General features: G+C 38.8%; 1 protein-coding gene across 1 annotated transcript in view; it reads left to right on the top strand.

Moving 5' to 3' along the window:
* Nucleotides 1–16,552, top strand: part of VWA8 (von Willebrand factor A domain containing 8) — a gene marked incomplete at both ends in the record, with an annotated part of 186,731 nt that overhangs the window by 115,332 nt on the left and 54,847 nt on the right. The window contains 4 exons of the mRNA XM_080612926.1: nucleotides 1,309–1,460; nucleotides 10,974–11,082; nucleotides 12,009–12,147; nucleotides 13,128–13,330. Coding sequence (XP_080469052.1) covers nucleotides 1,309–1,460; nucleotides 10,974–11,082; nucleotides 12,009–12,147; nucleotides 13,128–13,330 — 603 coding nt within the window. The remainder of the gene's footprint in view (nucleotides 1–1,308; nucleotides 1,461–10,973; nucleotides 11,083–12,008; nucleotides 12,148–13,127; nucleotides 13,331–16,552) is intronic.

Raw genomic sequence — 16,552 nt, 5'->3', positions numbered from 1 at the left:
CTGTGCCTGGAGCACCTCCTCACCCTCCTTCTGCACTGACTGTGGTGTCTGCAGGGATGTTTCTCTTGCATATTCTCACTCCTCTCGCAAACCCAACACACCATCTTACAAGAGTAAGATGATTTTTTCAGATGTTTTGTTGATAAGTATCTGTGAAAGGCTCAGCGACTTAGCTGTGTCAACATGTTCAACTTAAACAGCTGTTTTTGTCAGTGACAAGTAAAATCTCAATTGCACATAAATACATATTCTAATTCTAATACCTAAATGTTCCTTTAAAAAATTAGCTTATTTAAGCCTGAAATTATACCTGCATATATTAAGGTCCACGTCCACTGAAATCTGCCTTAATCTAAATGGGGACATGTACATGTTTACTATTAGAGTTTCATGGCAAATCAAAAGACAGTGGAAGGTACTAAGCACTTGCAGTCAGTTCACGGCTTTTCACACCTATAGGGTCTTCTGCAGGTTCTAATAACACCCTTCTTCAGTCTATTCCTATTACATGTGTTCAATTGACTGCTCAGTCAAGGCTTTGAGCCTTACTGCCTTCTAGTTCTTAGTGGGAAATGAGAGGCAGGAAAATGTGTTTTCGTCTTGTGAACAACAATAATTAAAGGTGTGGGAATATATGAGCATCAGTTCTGAAACCTGGAAGAACACACTGGCCTTAAATCATCAGTCCAGTTCAGTGGCAAAACTTGCATTGTTTGAAATACTAACGAAAGTTTGATAAACTTTTTTTTTTTATACACACAGCACATTTCAAGTAGTACTTTTTTCTAGGAAAACACACGTATGCAAATCTTAATCAAATCGTTCATGACCTAAAATCATTTTTAGTAAGCAGCGTATCTTTTTCTTTTCTATATTCAACATTAAGAATCAGAATTCTTAAATGAATTGTGTAGTTGAATTGTACAAATATATGTATTTATGTCAGATCTTTACATTACCAAAAAAGCAGTTCCAAATTCAAAGAATACAAGCTATATTTAATTACATGTTCCAATGATTACACAATCCTGTTATGTGTATAATTAAGATGAATCTTTAAAACATGAATTATGTTGAGTATTTAAATAATTGTCTCCTGCTTGTTTGTTTAATTCAAGTTTAGTGTCAGTAACTTCATTCTGACTTGATTACCTTCTTTATTCTGAAAGCTAAAAGATCATTATCTGAGCACTTGTCTAAGCTGAGCAAAGTTACCGCTGTAACTACTGATTTTAGAAGTATTTAATGATATGCTGTGATTTAACAGATCCTCAGTAAAACAAGCTTGGGCTCTTTGTTTCTTCACAGAAATTTCCAACTGAAGGACTGGCAAATGTTGTTCGAAATGTATTTGACTTTGACTCCTACAACAACGAAATGCGTGAAATTTTAATCAACACTTTGCACAAATATGGGATACCTATTGGAGCAAAACCGACCAATGTACAGCTGGCCAAGGAGTAAGAATAACATAAGATATATATTAAGAAGACAGGTTTCTCATGATCAGTTTTTTATAGTGTGTTATCTTGCTGCTAACTGATTCAAAACCAACCTGGAATACTTGAAGTCAGTACTTATCTGGTTCAAATTTATATTCTTCCAAATCATTTATAACAATATAAATTACTTCATGATAGAGTATTTGCTTATTACTAATATTTAATCTTGAATGTTCATGTACATATTGATAGCTTGTATGATAAACAGATACATATATATTAATAAAGGGAAATACTTGTTTCTTTTCCTGTGTTTTTAATTGAGTTGCAACACATTTCTATCCTGTTATTTGTCACCTAAATCAGTAGCAAAGCAAACAAGTTGTCTTCAGTGGTAGTGGGATTTTGTCTTTGATACTTACAAAAGGCTCTATAAAAACACTTCTGCAGAATAGGATAATGCATGTAAGCTCTAGGAACCATTTTTGTATGTATCTGTATATCACTATTATTCTATAATTATGTTACCAGTTGACATATTACACCATATACTTTTTCTGAGGTTAGACTTAAAATAGCTTTTTGGGGTTTTTTTTTTAGGACTAAACTGAATTATGACACAGATTTAACTGGTTCTTCTACAGTTCACAGATAACAGGCTTAAGTAGATCATACTGAAAAGCAATTAGGAAACTAATTTATTCTGGCTTGAACTCTAATATATAATTTATTTGTGGAGAAACAAATATTTCCCTTTCATGAAGAAGGCTTTATGGATATATGGAAAATTGGGTTTGTCATGGGGCATATATATTTTATTTTTGTCGAGGAGGGACTGATTCTTATGACACAATGTTCTGATATTAGGTGTCCATGTGTAGGTTTCTCCTGCTGGAGCACCATCGTTACTGTATCTGGCAGCCTACATATACCTATTAAAAGAAGACTGGCAGTGTAATGCCTGTGGTATACCTTTTCATTTTGATGATGGAAGAATTAAATGCCTAGGGAACCAGTACTTGGGTATGCTGCACAGAACTGCAGTGTCTGTCAAATTGACAGTACACACTTCAAATTCTTGCCTTGGTTTCTCTGGTAAAAGTTACTTGGTAATTTCTATTTTAAAGAATTATGTTTGTCCTAGTTCTTTGAGAAATTTGCACTTTATATCACTTTTAGAAGTATTAGATTTGGGTTTACATGGGTTGATTGGAAAGGACTTTGTTAATGAGAAGATAGAGGTTAAGGAAACGTAAGAGAAAGCTGTGACTGGGAACTGTTCAGTCTATAAGTGAGAGGGTAGAAGAAAGATCTGATCATACTGAATAATGGATATTCACCTGATCATTTTGAATCCGTCGCTGAGATTTTGTAGGAGAGGTTACATCAAGGTGACAGACTTAAAGACCCCCTTCACAGTATCACAGTATGCTAGAGATTGGAAGGGACCTCAAAAGGTCATCTAGTCCAAGCCCCCTGCTGGAACAGGAACACCTAGATAAGGTTACACAGGAATGTGTCCAGGCGGGTTTTGAATGTCTCCAGAGAAGGAGACTCCACAACCCCCCTGGGCAGCCTGTTCCAGTGTTCCGTCACCCTCACTGAGAAGAAGTTTCTTCTCAAGTTTAAGTGGAACCTCTTGTGTTCCAGTTTGTACCCATTACCCCTTGTCCTATCATTGTTTGCCACTGAGAAGAGCCTGGCTCCATCCTCGTGACACTCCCCCTTTACATATTTATATACACTAATAAGGTCAACCCTCAGCCTCCTCTTCTCCAAACTATAGAGACCCAGCTCCCTCAGCCTTTCCTCATAAGGGAGATGCTCCACTCCCTTAATCATCTTAGTTGCCCTGCGCTGGACTCTCTCCAGCAGGTCCCTGTCCTTCTTGAACTGAGGGGCCCAGAACTGGACACAATATTCCAGATGCGGTCTCACCAGGGCAGAGTAGAGGGGGAGGAGGACCTCTCTCGACCTACTGACCACCCCCCTTCTAATACACCCCAGGATGCCATTGGCCTTCTTGGCCACAAGGGCACAGTGTTGGCTTATGGTCATCCTGCCGTCCACTAGGACCCCCAGGTCCCTCTCCCCTACACTACTCTTTAACAGGTCGTTCCCCAACCTATACTGGAACCCGGGGTTGTTCCTGCCCAGATGCAGGACTCTACACTTTCCCTTGTTATATTTCATCAAGTTACTCCCTGCCCAACTCTCCAGCCTGTCCAGGTCTCGCTGGATGGCAGCACAGCCTTCTGGTGTGTCAGCCACTCCTCCCAGCTTAGTGTCATCAGCAAACTTGCTGACAGTACACTCAATTCCCTCATCTAAATCATTGATGAATATATTAAATAATACTGGTCCCAGTACTGACCCTTGAGGCACTCCACTAGATACAGGCCTCCAACTGGACTCCGCCCCATAGACTACAACTCTCTGGCTTCTGTCCTTCAGCCAGTTTGCAGTCCACCTCACTACCTGATCATCCAGACCACACTTCCTCAGTTTAGCTATGAGGATGCTGTGGGAGACTGTGTCAAATGCTTTGCTGAAGTCAAGGTAGACCACATCCACCGCTCTGCCATCATCCATCCACTGTGTTATTTCCTCATAAAAGGCTATGAGGTTGGTCAAGCATGACTTCCCCTTGGTAAAGGCATGTTGACTGCCCCTCATAACCCTCTTATCCTTGGTATGCCTTAAGATGGCACCAAGGATAAGGTGTTCCATCACTTTCCCCTTCACAACATGCTTATCAGAAACTTCACTTGACTAGCAGCTATGAGTGCATACTGTGTATGCTGAAGGCCAAGGAGAGGAGAAACTACAGGAGAAGTTCACACGCAGTTGATAAAAACAACTTTTTCTTAGATCTCACCGTGAAAGATTGGGACTAGGCTGACTGCCTGGCTCTGATGATCCAGCAGTCTTGATCTCGGTATCCCGTGTGTCCACCACAGCTGGCATGTCACATTATCCTACTGCTGCCTTCCAAAACAGTCTTGCTATTGGTCATGAGATTTAACCCCGTGGAGTTTGTAAGCCAAGATGGGTCACCTTGAATTACAGATACACCTTTCAAGAATGGTTTAGGTACAGTTGATTCTGCCTTGGGGTTAAAGAACATCTAGATAATCTCTCTAAATGTGTTCCAGCCCCTACTGCAAACTCCCATGATGGACACACTGAGGTAATTTGGTATGGTGTTTAGACCACTGCACAAAAGGTACTTCCTGAAGCTGCTACATGTTTAGAATGAAAGTACTGGCCTTCTGTATGTTGTTTTCCAGAGCTCTGCGAGTAGAATGATAGTGCTAATCTACTGCATCCGATTTCCTTCAGAAAAGATGCAAGTTAATCTAAAACCTTCCTATCTAATTTTTGTCACGATTCGTGCCTGAAAACCTTCAGAGATGGAGTTCTGTAACCTCCCAAAGCAAAGCAATCTTGTTTCCAATTATCCATGTCATTAGAATGTCATCTCTAGACTAAAAACATCCAGTTCTCTCACTCTTCCCCATTTTTAAGGCCTCTGGTTGTTTTTATTTTAGTTCTATGATTCCTCTCCCCACTTGATTCACGTCCGTCTTTAAGCATTGTATGTGAACCTCGGCAGGTTAAATTCTGCTAGAGTGGACTAGAGGAGTGTGAGAGTATAGAATAGAGATGTATGCCATGCAGTAGTCCCTTTTAAAACCCCAACAAGTTTGCATTTCTTGCAATGTTTAACTCGCATCCAGTTTGAGGAACGTGAAACTCCAGATCCTTTTTGCAGAACCCTGCATAACACTTGCCCCGTCTTTGCTTTATGTAATCAATGTCCTTCTTACTGTACTGTATTTTTTCAGATTAGTTCTCTGACTTGTGGAGATCACTTTCAATTTTAGGCTTGTTTTTCTTCCTGCTTGTAGTCTCTCACAGCTTGGCAAACTGAAGGTTTACTAGGTGTGATTTCTACGGTGTCCTATTGACAACAGTGTACCCCCCCCCCCCCCCCCCGAGCTTTACTTCTGTGTTCCAGTTTTAATTTGCAAGACTTTTAAGGCTTGCTAGCTATCATAATAAACTGGTCGATGTTTCTATTAAGTAATGTGAAAACTGGGGTAGTATCCCAAACCTATTCTGCTGGAGGATGTTAGTCATACCTGCAGCAAAATCATTGCTGTTGATAAGAGTGCAAGTCCTGTACAACTAAGAAGTTTTGTGATACAGGTGCATTTCTGGGAGATTCTAGAATAGGAAAATCATTATACTGAAATTCTGATTCCTTTTTATAGGTTCTGTATGGTATGTCTTGCATCACACAATTTGTGAATATTTTATTCTAGTAAGTTTTGGAGAACTCTGTCACCTATTACTCAATCTAAAAGAAAAGTTGAATAAATCAGGATTATGTCAATTCCTGGTGAAACATAACTGCTGAAACTTTAGGAACATAAATGTGAAACACATGAGCAACACACTACAATACAGGGTCTCATTTGAGGGAACTTTGAGGGTTGTATCCAGTTGAAATTAGAGAGGAAATTTGACTGACAGTACCAGTGGCACTTACAGAAATTTTAGCTTAGGTTCTGGAATTAATATACCTAATCTTGGAAGGAAATATTAGATGGTGTCTAATGACCGTTTAGAAAAGAATTCTTACAGTAATTTTTACAGTATTTTTTTCAAGAGAGAAATTGATTTGTTGATGCTAATTTATCTAATATGAAACACCAATTTTGGAAGTAGACCACTAAGGTAATGCTTTAATTGGGCTTTTTATTTCCTTCAGTTGGTTTATGTTGTTGTGTTGGGGTTTTTTTCCCAAATGGGATGACCATTCTTCAAGGCACTGAAATGTTCAGTATTTCAGGTTATAACATCAGGATACTGTCTGTATCTCCTGCTCTCACCTGTCCAATAATTTATAGTTTTTATCAGTATTGTGTGTAACGCAGGTGGCTCATCCACGATGCTTTGCCAAGACATAGTGCATAATAAAATGGATCACTCACTGTGCTAACTCATTGTTTTCTTTATGTCCAACTACACTTTGTTTTTCCCATTGGCATCTGTTATGCCACATTTCTCTGAACTTATGCTAATCTGTAATTTTGGAGCACAGTTTAGACCATTTGCAATTCCCAGGTAAAACAGCATTCAGCTCTAATTCTGGCATTTATCCATGATGAAACTGTCATTCCGTATTTTCCCTCCCGTCACTATCTGCTTCCCAGTGCTTGCTATAACTTCAATCTTTGTTTTATGTGAATGGATTTTTTAATATGTGATGTAACTATGTAAATATTAACTGCTTTCATTTTCTCTTGAGACTGGTTGGTTTTCTTTGGTTGAGTTTTTTTAAATTATTTTTTACCCCAGGTAATCTCTAGTTAATTGTAGGAGCTGTGTCTTACCAGACTGTCTCTTGTCACTCCTGTGCATTGCAGGGGAAGAAGGGGTGGGGGATCTGCACTTAAGTGTCAGGGAATGAGGCCTAACATAAGGCTGTTCTGTATGTCTACTGCTTATATTTTTAATCAAAAGATGTTTAAATAAAGGAAGGAATTTCCCAGGTTTCAAACTACATCTTAAGCCTCAAAAAGTTAGATAGGTTAGAAGCCTCTTCAGCTAGACAGAGCACCAGCTGTTGCTGAAATCCTTGGATACATTCTGTGCCAGCACTGAGCTGGTTTACAAGATCATTTATTAAGCAGCTTTGTTGCTTGCCAGAGTTCATGTGCGCAGCTGTACTAGTATGATAGCTAGCTGCAGGGAATTTGCATTCAGTGGAGCTTCAGTCTTACAAGATTCGTAGCCATTTTCAGTATGTTCTCAGAAGGCTAAATAAATAACTTTATAAAGCAGGTTCTGTTGACATTTTGAAAACATTTACTTGTTGGTTTTGTTGTTTTGTTTCTGTTGGTTTGGTTGGGTTTTTTTAATTAGCCTACAGTGAAATTGTTTTCCAAAATGAAAATGATAAAAATTAAAAGAAATTGCATTCCATTGGTGCCACTTGGAAAAGTTTTCTAACAGCAGAAACCACTAGAGAAATACCTTTTGACAGATTGTCTCCCCTTAGACTGCTGTGCATGAAGAAAATCAGTCTGAACAGCAATTTTTTATATAATTGCCCCATCAACTGTGGGTCCTGTGCAGTCACCTTTTCTAAACAAAATGCCTGATTCTGTACCCATTCCATGGACAGCAGTGGTCATTTTGAAACCAGGATGTAAAAATTAAAATTAAATTAACATAAAAAATGTTTCTAATTTCCCTTAAGCAGCAGGGTTTGACAGATCCAAAATCAAAGAACTGATCAGGAATAATTCCCTGGAACTTGCTTTCAAAACTTGGCTTTCCTACAAGATTACTGCAGTCTGTTATGTAGTTTTGCTGTCCTAGAAACCCTTTCCAGCTTTTGAAGAAAGCAAAAATCACGATTCACTCTGCACACCCCAGCTGGAGAGAGCAGTGAGGTTTCAGTACAGTTCTTACACAGTTACTGTGCTTTTCACACCTGTCAGATCTCTTTGCTTCACAGATTTTTGCCGGTGATGGCATTTCCTTAGTATTCTGTCTGCCTTTTATGTAAATGTATTTAATTAATTAATTAATTTGAAATACAGCAGTGTGTCAGGAGCCCCTTGTGAAGCTTTTTGCTAGTCCTGTCACTTCAGGTTATTTTCAGAACTTGCTTGTTACTTTCAAGTCCAGGAAAGGAAGATCATTTCCCTCCTTCACTGCATATTATATAAATTCACAAGAGGAAAACTGTTAAGATGTTTTCAGTGTGGCATGTTGTTCCAGCCCCTCTGTACCCTCACTCTCTCCTGAAAATCATTTTGGGGGCAGACTGGTTAAAAGAGCTTTAATGCCACCAACTTATTCAATACTCTTAGTTTTTCTTAGACCTCATTTATATGAGAGAGCAGTGAGATGGAGTAAAAAACACTTCTCAGGCCCTGGAAGAATAAGATCCCCATTACTCTTGGAAAAGAACTCTGTATTATGAATTCTGCCTTTTGGTTTATTCTTAAATTCTGATCTGCCTTCCCCTCCTTTTTGCTGTTCACGATGACTCGGTCTGCTGCCTCAGAGAAGTTAAATTAATCAGAAACAGGGAAGAGAACAAAGCCTCAAGAATCTAGGAGAAAGGAGAAATCAGTTTTCCTGAGGGAAGAGAAGAACTATTAGCAAAGCAAATCTCCAGAAAGCTGAAACAGAGTGGAAATGTTTTGTTTCTTTGGGAATGCAATCTGTAATTCTGTTGCTATATAAAGCAGGGCATTTGGTTAGAGCTGGCTATTGACATATGCTTTGTTTTAAAATTTAATAACTATTCATTATTATTAGTGAACCTGTTGATTTCTAGGATGTTGTCCATAGGATTAATGTGTAAAGAATTAAAACCAAAGTCCAAACCCTTCTGGAAGTCGATGTTCCATTGAGCTAATGGGAAACAATTGTTGCTGCTTATAGGCATATCAGCGATTATGCTACTTGGAGTCATATAGCAAAAGAAAATCTCCAATTTCTTTTTGCACACAAGGCGGTTTTGGCTTGAGGCATACCCAATGTTTTGCCAGCAAATCATTATGAAACCCAAATGGAAGGCTGAAGTAAAATTCCATGGATAAACTGACATTTAGTCTAGTGTGACTGTTTGCCCATTTTCTGACTGCATGAATGTATTTATCTAAGGATTGTTTATGTGTTGAAATAGCACATCCTGAATGCTTTTTTCCTAATGGTGTTAAATCTTGTAATCTACAATATATTGTACTTGCTTTGTTTTTATTTTTTTGAGTCTGACTAAATTTCTTTTCTTAATTTGGGAAGAATCTGGCTAGACTAGCTAGGTGTAAAGCATGGAAGAGTGCAAACTGAAGTGGGAAAGAATGCAGAATAAACCACTCTTCAAACATTGGTAACTATTGATATTCTTAATTAGACAACAGACAGGCAGTGAAGACTCTGCTGGTTCTTTGACAAAGATAGGATATTAATGAGATGCACTTTCCTCAATCTATGCCACAATGGCACATTGCTGCAGATGGATATTTATCTGTGAGCACAATGATCTATAGCACCCAAACCATTTTCTGTTTGCAAAAAGTGTCTTTGGCTATCTCACTGCCTTGGCAGATGGTCCAAACATGGAATGCTGATAGAAGCTGGTGACTATCTGCCTGTAAGTACTGGCTTCTCCTTGCTGCTTGAGGTTTGGTATACCAGTAAGAAATATTAATTCAGCTTTCCTGCATGAGCTGCAAAGATTAGAGGATAGTAGGGATCACTCCCTGAGTTTTCCTGTAAGTTGTCAGTGGAAAAATAAAACAGAATTCTAATTCCCTAAAGTTTCATATATAGTTCAGCTGAGGTTTTCTGATTTGCGATCCCTTCTTATTCTGAAAAGGATATCAAGAAGTACTGAAACCTCTAATATTGAGGAGGGATGAGTTGTTCACTGGGGAAAGGGGAAATAATTGCAACAGCAGGAACGAGTATCATCCGACAGGACAGAAAAGACCAACCACAGACTTTGAACAAAGAGTCCAAGAGAACTTCCTTAAAATGGACTTTGGAGATATTTATAGAAACTGGGAAAAGGAATGTCTTCTGTTCTCTTGCCAAATCCTGTAGCTATCCAATGATGTGCAATGACGTGTAATACAAAATGTAGTTTTGATAGGAGGTCTCCTCAGGAGCAACTGATCCCAAATAAAAGAAACCAAAAGTGATGATTTCACTAGGTTGAAGGTATTCATGTATATTAACAAGTCAAACTGCTTTTAATGGTTGCAAATCACTTCAGAAGAAATAAAAATTGTATCATCCCTATTTTGCTGTCAAGCTATTTTGTCATATGCCAGCATTTTCCTTTCCTGTATAAACAAGCTTTGCTGTGGCCCATGTATTTCTAAATAAAAGGTACAGAAATGAAGAAATTAGACCAAGGCAAGCAACTGAGGCTTCTGAAGATGTCACTGTCCTTTCTGTAGACTGTACTGGCCAGAAAGCAATGGGATACTCCCATGTCTGTATTCCTTTGTCTTTGTTCATGTGAGGAGTGGCAATATGGATATGGAAATAGTTGATTGAACTTTTAGTGCATGGTTAACTTGCCACAGTGTTTACCGTGCTTATTTTGCTGGTTTTCTAGATGAGTGTGCCACTGACAGAAGTTCCTTTAAGCAGTACTATCACACCCTGATCTGAATAAAGCAAAGCAAGAGATGATTTGGATATATTGTATTAGATATCCCAAATAATTCAGACTGGAAAACTTCCTTTTGAGCTCAAATTATGTGAATTGCTGCTTCTTTTATGATGCTGTTTAGGTGGTGACTGTATTAGTATTCCAGAAATTTGTTTGTGATTTAAAACATAAAAGAAATGAAACATTTTAATGAGGAAGCATTTTCTACAAGAGAATCTTCAGATATGACTCATTGGAAAAATGCAATTGTTTTAAATTATTTACTGCCAGTTGCTGGTTAATGAATGTAAAAGTTTGTTTGTTCCTACATTGTTTGACAGACTGCCACTACCAGATCATAAATTTATGGGCTACTGGAAAGTCACTGAGCCGGGGAATGCACAACAGAAACTGCTGTGTCCAACAGAAACTCAAAAAATAGATGTAAAGGTTTGTCTTTTTTTTTTTTTTTTTTTTTTTTAAATTCATATAATACTGGTTTTATGTATTGGGGTGCAAAGAATCTAGAATTTGTCTAATTGCTTCAGAAAAATGAGTATATCCAAACCGTGGTCCTTGTTCTCTGTTCTTGGGGTTTTATACTGACTAGGAAAATTAACATTTTTGTATACCTAGCCCACACAATGCAAGATGTGCTTTAAAATCGGTAAGTTTGGTCAGAAGTTCTTTAAAAGAGGTTTTTATAAGGATATTGGCAATACCATACTTGAAGGAGCTGTTTTGGATGCTTGGAGGTGGCTGGTTTCAGTTCCCAGATCTCAATTTTTGGACAAGATCAGAGGCTGAAAAGAAAGCTGTTTTCTTTTCTATTTCACATGCAGCTGAATTCTTAAGGGTGTTTGGCACTGCCAAGTTTGAATCTCAACCCTTGGTACAATTTGACCTGCAGCCATCCTTTTCAGCTTTGAGTTTTGGCTTAACTTCACTAATTACTCCAGTGAATAAGTAAAAAACCTGAACTAATGGGATGTTTGGGTAAGATTTAAACTTTGTATAGTAAGAATTTGCCATTGAACTTTCTTGAAACAAAAATATCCTGATTTTTATCTTGTACAGACTGTGTTTTATCAGTACATGATACCTTTTTCCTGCTACTGAACAAGAATGGGTACAAACCAATAAAAGACTAAAGAGGAAAGGCATGATGGTTTCTGTTCTGTAAAGAAAAAGGCATTATGGACATTCAGAGTGCTTGCAGAAAAATACTTCCTTTTCCCTTTTATTTATTTATTTATTTAGCAATTAGTCTATTTCTATTATTAATAGTATTAAGTCTTGCAGAAGACTTCTAGATTTTCATAAAGAATGGTGAATGGAATATTTTGGCAAGCCATCATTGTTACCATTTGTTTTAGGGTCCTGTGTACTTAAATATTCAAGGATTTCCACTGGAACGACATGAAGCCAGGTCCCTCAGTTTCACAGAAGAACTCGCTTTTTGGACACTGCCTTTGGAGGAAGTTAACTTTGTTTGCGATGTGGCAGTAACAAAAGGTGTGGTAAGAAAAGCTACTAACTTTTGTAATGAACCCCACTATTATAAATATTATTATATTCCCCAGTTATCAATACTGGGTCTGATCTATTCAACTTGTTTATCAGCAACCTACTGAGATTCAACAAGGGCAAGTATATAGCGTGTTGTACCTGGGGAGGAAAAACCCCAAGTACCAGTACAGGTTGGGGGCTGACCTGCTAGAGGGCAGTTCAGCTGAGAAGGAGCTAGGAGTATTGGTAGATGATAAGTTGACTATGAGCCAGCAGTGTGCCCTTGTGGCCAGAAGGGTCAATAGTATCCTGGGGTGCATTGGGAGGAGTGTGGCCAGGAGGTTGAGGGATGTGATCCTTCCCCTCTACTCGACCCTGGTGAGGCCACATCTGGAGCACTGTCCCCAGTTCTGGGCTCCTCAGTATGAGAAAGACAAGGAGTTACTGGAGAGGGTCCAGTGGATGGCCGCAAGGATGATCAGGGGACTGGAGCGTCTCTCTTATGGGGAGAGATTGCAGGAGCTGGGCGTGTTTAGTCTAGAGAAGCAGCTCATTAATGCATGTAGAGGAACTCTCATACAAAGGGACTCTCATTAATGCAGATAAATATCTCAAAGGTGGGTGCCAGGAGGATGGTGCCAGACTCTTCAGTGGTGCCCAGCAGCAGGACAAGGAGCAGTTTCACCGCAACATGAGAAAGAACCTGTTTACACTGAGAGTGACAAAGCACTGGAACAGGCTGCCCAGTGGGGTTGTGGAGTCTCCCTCACTGGAGACATTCAAAACCCTCCTGGACATGTTCCTGTGTGACCTGCTGTAAGTGGCACTGCCTTGGCAGGGGGTTGGACTAGATGATCTCTTGAGGTCCCTTCCAACCCTAATGATTCTGTGATTCTGTCATCATCTGCCAAGTTTGACGTATGTATTTGCAGAAGAGCAATACACAATGTCAGTAATCCTTCATTAATTTTATTTTCTTATTTCAGAAGAGGAAGCTGAAAACGTTCTTTATGTTACTGCGTGCAATCCGGTTTCCTTGTTCTTCATGAATGTGTCTAGTAATAGTGGATACTTTGTGGATCTTTATGACCTCTTCCCAAGAACAGTTGGAAGTGTTTGGCAGCCTTTTGTGATTGTGGCACCACTAGGAAATCCACTCAAAGGTCAAGTGGTTCTACATGAAGAGGAGGTAAAAAAATTAAAATACAGCTAAATGTTTAGTGATGAGCAAAGTAAGGTGGGATCACTGAGGAGTCTACCTCTATAGATTGAAATAGCCTGGACAAGCCTTAGGTCTTTTTCTATACTGTTAGCATTAAGATAGACCTTAGTCGCTGAGTGTGAAAATATGTTTCATTAAACCACAAACTTGTTTGCAAAACTCATTGTATACTTAGGACATCAAGAGTAATTTTAGACTTCTTGAGAAACTTAAGTAAGCATCTTGCACTGAAAAAATGATGAAAAAGGATTCTCTTGTGTATTGCATATTTGTAGCCATGGACTACATTAGTAATTTATTTGGGATTGGTTTTTCAATGAAGCAACAAAACACTGGTGAGACAAATGCTGCTGTTGTAGTCTTCACAGCCACTGCTGTCCTTCCTTACATTAGGGCTCATGTGTTAGGATCTTTATATTTCTAGTTCCCACTTAATCTAAAGAGGGATTCTCAAGTAGTTTAATTTTTCCACATATAACAGGTTTAATTCCTAACTATCCCTGCAGTAGAGCCATGGAAAAATCATGTGCTTTGTGCATGAGGTGAATATTGCTATGTATCAAATTAAACACATTATTATTTCCAAGAAAAACAAGAAATGTAAATTATGTATGTGATGCTTTAGAGGTTTGTCTATATGTACTTGCAAAAAGACAGAGAAATTATAATAGTATTTGTAGATGTAAGAAGTTTCATTTATTAAAAAAATCCACTTGACATCTGGTATTTCATAAGCAATATAATCCATTAATTAGACAGTACCAAAAGCTAAAGATTTTCCCCAATTTTTTGTTTTAAAAAAGGTCTTTGGAAATCAATGTTTCTGACTAAGTTATAAAAAAATGGCAATTTTAAATGGATCATAACCTTATTGGAAAGGATGAGATGATGATATTGGGCTCATCAGATAAGCTCTTGTGATTTATTTCCCAGATGACATCCATCTGGATTCAATAGAGCCCTTCAGTGAAATGAAATAAAATATCACCATTCCTGTCCTTTTAAATAAAATTTTACTAAAACTCCTCATGGATTTAACTTAGTAGCAGAAATCAGAGTTTTATCTGCTTTTAAGCCACCTTTACATCTTCTTGGAAGAAAGTGCAGATTATTCTGTTCCTCATGGTGGCCATTGATGTCAGTGATTGCAGCCTGTTTTGACTATCTTTCTGTTCAGACTGAGCTGGTAAACTTTGGAAAGATTCTCCAGATAAAGAATCACAGAATGGTTTGGGTTGGAAGGGACCTTAAAGCTCATCCAGTTCCAACACCCCTGCCATGGGCAGGGACATCTTCCACTAGAACAGGTTGCTCAAAGCCCTGTCCAACCTGGATGCTCTAAAATCCTTTCCTTGTAAGATGGGAATTGCATTCATCTTTTTAAAGCAGAAATGTCTCTGCCCTGTCCTCTGCCCAAATAGCTCAGGGTGTGCTCCTATTTCCTGTAAAGCTTTGTGCCTCCCTATTTCACTTTTCTTTTTCTTTCTGCACCTATTGCTTTTACCACTCAGAAAGACAACAAATAGACTGAAAAAATTTTGGAAACTTTATGCATTATTCTATATGGGATTATAGGAGAAAAATGCACATGGAGCGTTGATTTGCATATAAATCTATAAATTAACTGCATATTTCTGTTTTCTCTTACAAGCACTTTGCTCTGTTGAAAGGCTACAGCTGAATGGACAGAGTAACTTACAGTCTACCTTAGAGAGCACGAGCTTTGCTCACGCAGTGCCCAGCCAGCAGCCTTTAACTCTGCTTTTATCTTTCTCAGTCAGGAAGTGGGACAGGGAGGGAAGGGAAGTGCTTTTCTCTGCCCCACGTGCTGCTGGAGCTCTTTGTTGAATCTCTCCAACAGCAAGGGAGAAAGAATGTGGCACAGAAGCTGACACAGACATCTACCTCACTCACTTCATGTAGAAGATGGCAAACAGCCTTTAAAAGAAGGTTATAGTCTAGCCTGAACACAAGTGGAAGTTGCATATGGAAGTGACTGCAACGTACTAGTAGTTATATCTGAGCCTTCTGGTCCCCATAATGTTCTAATGTATGTTTTCAGGAGGAAGGGTATGTTTTCTTCAAAAGCTTGTTTAGTTATTAAATTCTCTTCTTTTGGGAGGGGAGATATATAAAACTCCTTTTCCCTAAGCAAAGAAAAGGTGTGCTTTTACAGAAAGGTGTGCACCTTCTATTGAACAGGTGAAGACTTTCCTTTTCTATAAGCTTATATCTCTACCCTCTTTTCTCAGTTCACTGAAATCTCTGGTACAATAAAGTCTCCCAAATCATCTGATACCACTTGCATTAATTAGAACACCAGTAATCTACTTGCGTATATTTCCCTACCTCTAAAGGCATGGAGGTTAAAGCCTCAAATCCTAAATTATTGCACAGACTTTTTCCCCTTGAACCTAATGAACAATATGATATGTCTGTATTTGTGTCTAATATTTACAGGGTCAGGATTGTTATGTGTGTATCGCTCAAGGGGTCCTCGAGTGGCACTGATAGAAAAGGTGCTTGTGGGACAAGAGACAAGGAGAGGTACAGAGAGTTTATTTTGCCAAGCTAAGAATCAGCTTCATCTGAAGCTGACAGCTAGAGAGAATGTGAGCTTGCTTGCTTCAGACATGAGCATCAAGAGCGGAAGAGAACAAAAGTGAGAGTGTGTCCGGGGGGAAGAATACAAGAGGGTTAAACTGAGTTACTTGCTCTGTCCTACTCTGAAATTGGAGTGTATTCCTTTCCCTAGCTCTCCTCTCTGTCTGCGAGATCATAAGGAACAACCTCCCATACCAGCAAAGTGAAATCACAGCCCTGTTTAGTTTAAGGACTTTTAAGAGGAAAATGCTGGCTAAAATAAAAACTGCAGTAAGGAAAGGGAAACTTTGCAGTAACTAAAAATAAAGGCACGCCACTTCACAAGATTGGTTATTGCATCTGTCCAGAGTTTGAAATTCCAGACATCAGGGTCGGGAGGTTGCCCAAAGGTTACTTTTCTCCCAGTCAAGAACAAACACAGCAGAATTGCACACCAATGTCTTTTCCCAGCCCACTTGATGAGTTGCCAGGGCTGCTTTTGGATGTGTTCGCAAATGACGCAAAAATCTATTCTTAAACACAGACAGAATATACATCAGTCACTTAGCACAGAAGGAAACCATTAACATCAAAAGGGGTGGAGTA

This window comes from Psittacula echo (genome assembly GCF_963264785.1).
Source record: "Psittacula echo genome assembly, chromosome: 3".
Taxonomy (NCBI): Eukaryota; Metazoa; Chordata; class Aves; order Psittaciformes; family Psittacidae; genus Psittacula; species Psittacula echo.
The sequence above is the reverse complement of the archived record's forward strand: the minus strand, read 5'-3'. Positions and strand labels throughout refer to the sequence as shown.